The sequence below is a fragment of the Haplochromis burtoni genome, unplaced genomic scaffold (genome assembly GCF_018398535.1).
Source record: "Haplochromis burtoni strain Fernald_Lab_line unplaced genomic scaffold, NCSU_Asbu1 Contig_552, whole genome shotgun sequence".
Classification (NCBI taxonomy): domain Eukaryota; kingdom Metazoa; phylum Chordata; class Actinopteri; order Cichliformes; family Cichlidae; genus Haplochromis; species Haplochromis burtoni.
In genome coordinates this window covers 312,545-323,268 of record NW_024582913.1, presented here as the reverse complement: position 1 = coordinate 323,268, position 10,724 = coordinate 312,545, and the positions used below count along the sequence as shown (strand labels likewise).

General features: G+C 43.8%; 1 protein-coding gene across 2 annotated transcripts in view; it reads right to left on the bottom strand.

Annotated features, from left to right (window-relative positions):
• Nucleotides 1–10,724, bottom strand: part of LOC102313645 (retinoic acid receptor alpha-B) — a 41,188-nt gene that overhangs the window by 21,859 nt on the left and 8,605 nt on the right. Inside the window, exons 2-9 of one of the 2 annotated variants that reach the window (XR_001335752.2) lie at nt 8,305–8,459; nt 7,668–7,809; nt 6,707–6,867; nt 6,438–6,614; nt 6,100–6,304; nt 5,932–5,999; nt 3,039–3,129; nt 1,241–2,779 (exon numbers count right to left, since the gene is read on the bottom strand). Coding sequence is in view for 1 of the 2 variants with exons in the window: in XM_014329464.2 (XP_014184950.1) it covers nt 2,526–2,779; nt 3,039–3,129; nt 5,932–5,999; nt 6,100–6,304; nt 6,438–6,614; nt 6,707–6,867; nt 7,668–7,809; nt 8,305–8,459 (1,253 nt within the window). In the remaining variant the exon portion in view is untranslated. Of the gene's footprint in view, nt 1–1,135; nt 2,780–3,038; nt 3,130–5,931; nt 6,000–6,099; nt 6,305–6,437; nt 6,615–6,706; nt 6,868–7,667; nt 7,810–8,304; nt 8,460–10,724 lie in introns of those variants that run through there. The other variant, XM_014329464.2, reaches the window with a different exon arrangement.

Here is a 10,724-nt window from a genome sequence, read left to right as displayed (position 1 = left end):
TTTTTTTTTTCCAGTGGCCCTAATCCTCTTCCGTATCTGATGAAATGCTGCCCCCTTCTGTTAAAATTGACTGATGTTTGTTTTTTAAATTTTAAAAAACCTCTGAATTTAATCTTGACAGATATACCAATTTCCTATCCTCGTTTTCTAAAATATTTATTAATACCAATATAAGTTTTTAAATTGTGCCTCACATAAAGTTCAGACATGAACACGACACGACTCCATGTTGCTTATAAATTATTTATTATGTTGAGATTTATTTTATTTATTTAAAGAAGCAGTGATGTTATTTGGTCTAATAAATTTCCCACTCGAGTTGTGGCCAGTCTTTATCTTGCAAGCTCTGGTCCTCTACCAGAGGCTTGGGAGGGTCCTGCACAGTATCTTGGCTGTTCTCAGGACTGCACTCTTGGTAAATGGTAAATGGACTGATTCTTATAGCGCTTTTCTTCTCTCCCAGAGTACTCAAAGAGCTCTATACAACATGCCACATTCACACGCACTCATAAACAACTAATAAACATTCACACTCCGATGAACGCATCGGAGGGTAATTTGGGGTTAATATCTTGCCCAAAGACATTTGGCATGCAGACTGGGGAAGCCAGGAATCGAACCACCAACCTTCCAGTAGCTGATCTGCTCTACCGCCTGAGCCACAGCCTGAGCTCTTCTGGACAGAGATCTCAGATGTTGTTCCTGCAATATGCTGGAGCCACTCACCCAGTTTGGAGTCCCTGCCCTGAGTGCTCCAATTGCACTGGGACCACTGTTGCCTTCACATCTTCTTGAGCTCCTCTTTCGGCCCTTGGTATTTCTCCAGCTTCATGTTCCTTCTTCCTGATGTTGCTATCACTTGGTATAGCTACATCTATCAATACAGCTTCCTCTGCTTATCCATCACTACTGTCAGGTTGGTTAGCCATCACCAGTTTGCCTGTCTGTATCTCTAAGTCCCACAGTATCTTAGCTTCATCATTCTTGACCATCCTAGGGGGCGGCGCCCATTTTGACCTGAGAACTTTCAGGCCATAATAAGCACAGTGTATACTAAGCCGGCCACTTGGTTATAGCGTTGCATCTACACCCTGCCTGCTAGCATTTTGCACCACAAAAACACATATTTTCACAATTTATAAGAGAGTGACGCTTCTTTATTGAACGCTCTGTATGTGAGACTTTCCAGTGTTGCCTCACCAGACAGTAAAGGGGACACTGAAATAGAGATGAATTGTACCTGACAGCAGGGAAGTTGTAGTGAGGCAGTAACACTGTGTAAACAGACGGTGACATCAAGAGGTGCACACAATAAAAAACAACTGAGCAAAAAGCAGTGAGGGAGCCGGGCACTGATAGACAAAAACATGTTTCTACTGCAGTGGCCTCTACAGAACAAATGATATTTTCTTTTGATGGCATACAAACCAGGAGCGCCTGAGTTAATGTTTAAACCCACTGTAGGGTGTCTTCCTCTCTCATGCTCACATTTTTTAGAATTATTACCAACATAACACAGTCTTGCCGGGGGCGGGGCCACTGGGGGGGGGCAGCAAATTTTACAGAGTGGCTAGTGCCCTCCCTACATACATGGAACATTTGTTTGGCAGCTTTTTGTATAGCATATTTCCACGTGCTGAAGCTGCAGTTAGGGGGGATTCTGCAGTGGCAAACATGGTGTACGAAGCAGAACTTCCCAGGGGAAAAACTAAATTAAATTAAAGCTTTATTTTGTCATAAAGATGGTAACCCTCTTAAACAGTTAATCTGACTGGTGATTCTGTACATACGGTGACCACTGAAAATGAATTCAGTTGTAACAATGCTTCAAGGGCACCACTGCAGCCTCAAAACACAGCTTGAACATTTAGATGTTCGTGATGTCACGGATGACACGTCTATCAACTCTGCTTTGGTTGATAATGTCCACCAACGGGGAAGACAGGTTATTATTATATAAAACTAATTTCATGTGTTTCACAGTTTGTTGAAGCTACTTTAAGTTGCTGGACTTGAATCTGAAAATAATCCAAAGTTGATGATGATGATCTACAAAGTCTCCAAGATTTTTATTTATCCTTGTGAGCGGTAAGAAGAGAGGAGGTGAAGTGTATTTGTGTTGGTGAGGTGAAGGCTGGTTAGCTGTGCTGGAAAAAATACAGTATTTACATATGTACAGTTAGGAAAATAACCTCTTGTATCAGCCTGTCTCAGTCTCAGCTTCTTCTTTTTTCACAGCCTTTGATATATACACTATATTACACACAATAATTCTCCCAACTATACAGCACGTGACTTTTTGCACTGAAGGAAATCTGATTCACGAGGAATTCTGTTCGGTCTGTCCATGTCATCAGCTTTTTATACATCATTAAAAAGAAATGTGTTGGCTTTTTTGCATTTAACATCAAGAACCATGATTTGTCAACACAAGCAGTCCAAGCAGGTCACCAACAACCCAGAAAGTTCCTGGAGCAAGATGCTCTGCTCAAGTTCCTCTACTGCCGTTTGCAGATTGTGGAGCCTCAGGTGGAGGGAGGGGAAGGAGAGGAGGGGGAGCGGGGAACGGGGCTCGGGCTGGGAAAATGGACCGGTTTGTGCATCGGACTCGAACGGCAGCTTCCCGGTTCTTCTTCCACCTCCCTCCTGGCTCCTCCTCTTCCTTTTCCTCCCCCTGCTCCGTGCCCCTCCAGTCCCTCAGAGTTCTCCAGCATCTCCTGGATGAGAGGAGGCATGGAGCCAGGGATCTCCATTTTCAGTGTGATCACTCGCTCTGCTCCTAAGAGAAAGCGTTTCAGAGAGAAGGTCAGCATAACGGCCTTGGTGGAATAAAACATCACAGGAGGAATGAATTCTTAAACTTTAAAATTCATTTACTTTTCATTTAGATATTAATGAAGGATAATGCACTGCTGGGAAACCGCCATTACATTTTAGATAAGAAAGTTTATGAGTCCAGCTGTAGCTCTAACAATGTTTGTTTCAAACACAAGAGGTTAGTATTTGCCAGTTAATGTGTGTGTGTGTAAATGTGTTACCTTTAACACTGATGCTCCTGAGGTCAGTAATCTTCATCAGTATCTTGGGGAACATGCAGGGTTTGTCAGGCCGCCTCCTCCTCACATAGAGCTACAGACACAGGTGATGAACATATTCTTTTATGACGCCATTTTTCATAACAGTTATTGAAAGCTCGTGTGTTTTTAGGAAGAGGTGTTATCATCCACGATAATACCCATGTACAGTGGTCCCTCGTTTATCGCGGGAGTTACGTTCTAAAAATAAATCCGTGACGTAGTCAGCTTTATTTCTTACAATTATTATAGATGTTGTAAGGCTGTAAAACTCCTCACACTTTCACACTTTTCTCTCTTGTTTAACACTCAAACCTTCGTAGAAAAATAAGCCCAGTATTATAGAATGAAACCAAACCCGCAGGTGCCTTTGATGGTGCAAAATGTTTAGTTGACATTGCTGTTTTTTTGGGGGGGGAAACTTACAAACATACAGCGCAGGACTTCAATGCTAGCAATCAAAGATTTATGTACATTTGACAAGCTGAACGCATTCTGTACTGGACAGGAGACACAGCACGAGATTGATTGACAATGGTCTGCAGCCAATCAGGACGCAGAACACAATGTGCTGTTAAAAAAAGAAAAAAAAAAGAAAAGCAAAATGGCACAAAAAAAAATCAGCGAAACAGCGAGGCCGCAAAAGGTGAACCGCGTTGTAGCGAGGGACCACTCTACACGTTTTTAGTGACTTTCCATGGAAAACACATTTTAGCTCTATTTGTGCTTACTTAAAAGCCCTTTGTTTAGCTTTACTGCTGATGCCTGCAGACTCCAAGTATCAAGAAAATGTTTTTCAGTATTTTGTGTTGTCGATATATTCTTCAAATACTGAGACATCATTTTGAGGCTATATCACCACGTTTAGTAGGAACAATTGAATGAAACTCATACACGCTGTAACACACTGAAGTATTTACACACAACCGATTAACCGTAATGCCCCATAACCCAGGACGACCAACCAATGTGCACATCAGGATAGGCCCAGTCTCTGATTGGTGGGGTTAATGTTGCATCTTTACTTTCACTGGTAACTGTTGTGATTCGGTGCAATAGAAACACAGCTGAACTGAACTGAAATGAAGTGAACTGAATATAAGCAGCATCTCAACATTTTCTTTGATATTCCAACAGGAGCTGCTTGAATGATGCCGGTCAGAGCACTCCTGAGATTAGTGTTTAAGAATGTGCATCAGCAGTTAACCATCAACTGTTTTCTAATCAGCACTGATGTACGCTAAAACTCTCCAAACACAAATAAACAGCTTTAACCAAAGAAATGCAAAGAGCAGTTTACACTACGGACAAACCAAGAAAGAAGCACCGAGTCTTCATGGAGTAAAATATTCATGCACAGATGGAATAAGTATTTAAATTAGAGCTGGGCGATAGAACGATAACGATATGTATTGCGAAATAACTTTTTCTCGATAGAAAAGTTAAACTATCGCGATAGGCCTCGTCTCTCTTGTCCTCTTAAAAAAAAAAAAAGAAGAACAGCCAATCCAAATTAAGCGCAGAGCCGAACCAATCACAGCCGCAGCGTCACGTCACGTGACTTGTTACGTACAGCACAAGTGCCAAGCCGCACATGTGTATTTGTTTGGGAAGCAGCCAGCCGCCGTGCCGCCCGGTAATGGAGGAAATGAGTGTGCCGACTAGAAAAATCAACCGAGCGTGACCGAAGAGAAAACAGATGATGGTTCCAATGCCGGAGAGATTGTCGAACGGAAGAGCCATAGAAGTTCCGTAGTGTGAAGGTATTTCGGCTATTTCAAGTCTGACAAAAAACAGAGTAGCGTGCACTGTAAATTGTGCCGAAAGCAAGTCTGGAAATACAATAAAGCGGTGCAGCTCAATCTCTGACTGGAAGCGCTAATTCGTCATTCGGCTTTTGTCAGACTAAAGTAACTGTTAAAACTGTTTGAAAAGCTCAGCTATACAACAAGGAGAGATTGAGAATTTCCTTTTAGTTCTCAGTTTATTTGATATTGACAAAAGTTAGTCAGTTTTGTCTGTTCTTCTGTAAAACAAACTAAGATTTATTTTTAGAATTAATATTTTGTTTCTAAGTGGAATTGACAGTTTAGTCTGTTTCGTTTGTTCTATTTTGAAACTTAAACGCTTTAGCGGCTGCCTTTTGTGTAGTTTGCAATATTTGCCTTTATTTATCTGAAAAAGTCTCATGTTCCTTAAGTACATCTACCCTGTTGAACTTATTATGGGAAATAAATATTTAAATAAAAACAAGCTGCTGATTATTTCACATTTTACTTGTGAGCAACGGCACATTTAAATCTTACAAATATAGTTATTTGGCTTATATCGTGATAGATATCGTTATCGCCTGAAATGAAAAAAACATATCGTGATATGAAAAAATCTTATATCGCCCAGCTCTAATTTAAATAAATGGAAAGAATGTTATTTAGGGTTATACAGTAGCATTGAAGTAACTGATTACTTGACTACAACAAGTAAAATCCAGGATTCCTCTCTTGCTCTTCATGACCAATCATTGTTCTCCACTGAAACTAGTTCAACACAAGTGGGCAGCTACTAATCTCTATCCTGTCAGCTGAACACACTCTCTCCCTCCCTCCTGCTCCATCAGTGCGCATCAGTGAGTCACACCGCCGCGTGAAGTGGCGTGTGTCCTGATTAACATGAACATGAGCGCCAAATGTCACTTTATTAAGATAACTCCTTTTAAAGCTTTGTGCCTTCAGTAAAGACACACTGTGCTTAGAGCGTAGAGACACAGATAAGCACATCTGTTCAACTGCACACGTTAGTTTTGCACAGCAAAGTTTATGCTCAAGAATGGAAGTCGAGTAATAACTTAAAGTCTAACCTTCAAAGCTTCGAGCATCGGCTCCTGAAGAATATCCACCTTCTCTGATTCCTCCAGATCCTGACGATCTGTGAAAAACAAATAACAAACACAAAGCATCGCTTCAGTGTCAGTATGTCTCCTTTGTCTTTCCTTTCACTCATGCTGCTGCGACACACAGTGCAGTACCTCCACAGAGCAGGCAGATGGCACTGAGCAACCCCGTTTCTGCATCGTCCATTTCCAGCGGGAGCAGCTGGTTGGCAAAGGCGAACACCAGGTCTGTGAGCGGTCCGAACCCGGCGTTGTGCATCTGAGTACGATTGAGGGTGAGGCCGTCGGAGAAGGTCATGGTGTCCTGGTCTGGAGTGTAGCGGGTGCAGATCCTCAGAATCTAGGAAAAGGATTCATTATCTGTTTAGTAACTCTTTGTTATAACGGAGGCCGACGTGTCAGAGGCGTTCAGTTTCCATCCGCGACGTCTGTTTGTGAGAAATTGTTTATTGCAGCTTGCAGGAAATCCTCACCAGTATGTCGAGGCATGCAGCTTTGAGCAGCGTGATCTGATCAGCGATGGTTAGGGTGGTGAAGCCTGGGAGCTGCTTAGCAAACTCCACTGTCTTAATAATGCATTTGGTAGACAGTTCGCTGAACTTGTCCCAGAGACTCACATCCAGAGCCACGCGCTGCTCCGAGCTGTTGCTCTGCAGGATAGAAGAGAAACCAAAGGCCGATTGAATAAAAATCAGTTTTTGAACTCACATACGCTCGTCTGTGTGTGTGTGTGTGTGAGTACCGTGGTGTATTTTCCCAGCTGACAGAGGGAGGGGAATGTATCCTGATGGGCCCGGCGAACTCGTTCGATCATCTGCTCCATGTCTGCTGACAGGACGTAGAGCTCTGTGTCGGGCTGCTTCTTCTCTTCCTTCTTCTTCTTTGTTCGGTCATTTCGCACCACTTGGAATGGAAATGAAGATGAGAGGATTTAGCTGAGAACATTCATCACCATGAAGAATCTGCAATCCACCGTAAGACATCGGACACCTGAAATACTTAATATGCAGCCACTTCACTTAGCACATGGACTGGAAACAACTAGCCTGGAGACTGTTTCACGAATTAGCCCTAAAAGTCCAAAATGATTAAGTTTCTTTTTATTTGCAGATTGACTCAACACTAAACGGGGGTTCATGTCTCAAACTGCTGCTTACAGTTAACACCACTCTCTTTTTTCACAGGAAGCAAAATCTGCCAAACAGCATCTGTTCCAGACCAGGGTAAGGGAAAGTTTTCCTCTTCATGATATAAATGAGTATAATCACATCTACTACATTCATACTGACTTGATTCTTGGTTCACACTCTGTGCATTATGAAATGATATGAAAAAGCAGCCAGCATAGACATGCAGGAGCACTACAGCTTTCAGGGCCATGTGTTAACTATGAATGACCACCAGAGGGAGACAAACAACAAGGTTAGAATACAGCACTGAGGCCCAGAAGTCAGGAAAAGTCTTTCCCCATAAACACATATACACCCCCTGTAAGTGCTTCCTATCTAATATTCACATAAGTCTGAAATGCAGGGATTGAAGCACCGACCTTCTGATTAGTAGCTGACCAACTCTACCTCCTGAGCCACAGCCACCCCAAAGAGTAAAACTGCAAGACCTCTAAGCAACTTAAAGCATTTGCCTGCTTTAGAAGCTCCCTTTCTTCCACACACCCACAAAAATCAACCTGCACCCGTACTCACGCTCTTTAGACATGCCCACATCCAGGCACTTCTGCAGTCGACATGACTGACACCGGTTCCTCGTCACTTTGTTGATGACACAGACTTTGTCCCGGTGGCACGTGTACACCATGTTCTTCTGGATGCTCCTCCGAAAGAAACCCTGACAGAGAGAAACAGATGTTGAGAAAAAGGGTAACAGAAAGCGCTGTGAGCGTGTGCAGGAGCTGGAACTGGAATGAAAACTGCAGAATTATTTCAACTGTAACAAGTGTAATCCTGAAGTGACTCATTCAGCTGATGGGCTGCTGGGCGGAGGTCTAACAGAACATGAGTCTGACCACAAGCACATCAAAGCACACACACACACACACACACAGACACACAGCAATATCAAAGCAGACACTAATTGCACAGACAGATCCTTTGTGTGTCTCTACAGGATTAGATGAAGCCACGAGGCTTAGAGATCCTCGGGTGGCATAAAGGTCGTGACCTCTTTGCTGACACTTTCTGCAAATACTCCGAGGTCTCTTGCTCTATATGCTGCCATTTAAGTCGGCTTTCAAACTGTAGATGAAGTTTTATGGTCCAGAAGGAGGACTGTGGCTTAGTGTGCATGTTTTCCAAACTCAAGTGCTTATGTTTCGCTGCCTACCTTGCAGCCTTCGCAGGCACTGACTCCATAATGGTATCCTGATGATTTGTCCTGGCAGACAAAGCAGGGTTTGTAGATACGAGGTGGTGGAGGAGGTGAGGGAGGACTGGGGACAAGCAGGTCCTCCCCTGAGCTCGTGCTCTCGGTCTCTATGGCTGCAAAAGAGATTTACATGCAATCAGGCTACAATTTACAAAGAGCAAATAATCCTCATTCATGTCATCCTGGAGCTCTGCCTGTCTGAAAGGAGACTTTTCTTTAACCTTCAAGTGACTGAGTGGAGTCGTTTATGACACACATGTATTTATTAGTGCCGATGTGGCCTTTTTTGGACTGATTCTTATTCTTATATAGTGCTTTTCTACTCTCCTGGAGGACTCAAAGCGCTGTATACAACACGCCTCATTCACCCATACACACAAGCACTCTATGCTTTAGCTAACATACACATTCATACGCATTCATACTCTGATGTATGCATCAGAGAGCAAGTGGGGGTTAGTATCTTGCTCAAGGATATTTGGCATGGAGACTGAGGGAGCCAGGAATCAAACCACCTTCTGATCTGCAGATGACCTGCTCTACCTCCTGAGCTACAGCCACCCCGTCCATCATCCATCAGTGTTTTTCATCCAATGTTCCTAGTCTGGGTTCAGATCACAGGGGTACCAGTCTCAGCTGAGCAGCCCAAACTTCCCTCTCCTTGGTCACGTCTTCCAGCTTATCCAGGGCTGGGGGCACACTGAGTTGCTCCCAAACTGGCCAACATATATACTCCCTGTCATGGTCCTGGGCCATGTGGGCCCAGTAGTCTTAGTTTTCATGTATGTTTGTATTTTGTTCTTTATTTAGGCCATGCTTCCTGGGTTGATCTGTTACGTTGTTCCTTATGTGTTTTCCCGTTGTGACTCTCACCCCCTGTGTGCCCCTCTGTGTATTCATGAGCCCTCGTCCCCTTTCGTGTTTATTCCGTGTCTCCCCTGCCCGTTATGTTGGTGTTCTACTCGTGCTCTCTCTCCTCCTGTCTGAACCTCTGTACTTCCTGTTTCACCTCGCCCGTCTCCCGTCAGTGTTGTGTTCACTCCTGCCATGTCTCGTGATTATTATCAGTGTCACCTGTGTTCCCCGTGTGCTCCCATTTCCCTCGTTAACCCTCTGTGTATTTATGTCTGCGTCTCCCTCAGTTCTGTGTCGCGTTCTCCCTCATGTTGTGTGTTATTCTCCCCGTGGTTCCTGGTACATCTCATGTTTAGTTTTTCCAGTTTAGTTCAGTACTGTTTTGTGTTTCACCTTTAAGCCAGCATTAAAGCTGTGTTTTTGAGTTTATCCCCGTGTCTGTGAGCCTGCATCTTGGGTCCTTCCCCTGCCTGCCACACAACGAACCATGACACTCCCTCCTGGGTCTGATCCGGGACCTCCTCCCAGTAGGTTTTGCTCGGAACACCTCGCCTACAAGGTGTCCAAAAGGCATCCTAGTCAGACGCCTAATTCAACTCAACCAGCTTCCTCTCGAATGACCGAGCTCCTCACGCTATCTCTAAGAGCACAGGCACCCTTTGAAGGAAACTTCTCGTTCTTTTGGGGATTCCCCAGAGCTCAGGCTAAAAACTACTCACCTGGGATAGTAACTCATCCCTCACCTGGTTCCTTTTTGGACACTCAAACATATATCATCAAGTACAATCAGGCTATGAAAGCAAGTGAGGAGGAGATATCACTGGAGTACTCGCTAGTTATACTCTACCTGTGGATGGAAGTTACTGATGCAGTGTTAAAGGAGGGCTTAAAGGTACAAAATAATATTTTATTTCAATGCGACAACATTGTGCATGGCCTGAACAGTTGCAGGGATAAGTTCCCTCAGTTATTGGCTATCACTGTAGTCTTGCACTGTAATGCTGTTGTTGCTGCCACAACAGCAGCTGCTGCAATCACAGAAAACATTTTGAGGTACATTCCTCACCCCTAAATGTGAGATAGTGAAAGTCCATGGGTATCTGGTTGGTGTGGGCAAACAAATAACGGAAAAAACAAAACAAACTAATATGGATATTTATTATAATTTATATTTAAGGGAACTTCTGAGATGATGTTAGCCGAGCAAACTCACAGTAATCAGCTCAACCATCCAGCACCGGACACACTTGGCCCGACAAAGCTGGATCACATCAGCCTGCTGATCAGAGTTGCTGTGTGTTAGCACTAAGTGCTGCTCTGCTCCTGAGTCTCTGTCAAAGCTGACGCCTTGTTTTGTTCAAAGGTAAACTTCAACGGTGATTTACTTTGGAGGTCTCGGCCCTTCAGATTAACAAACCCTACTCCCTCTCCCACTTTGCCTCCTCTGACCTAACACATTCTCTCTCTCGCACACACACACACACACACACACACACACACACACACACACACACACACACACA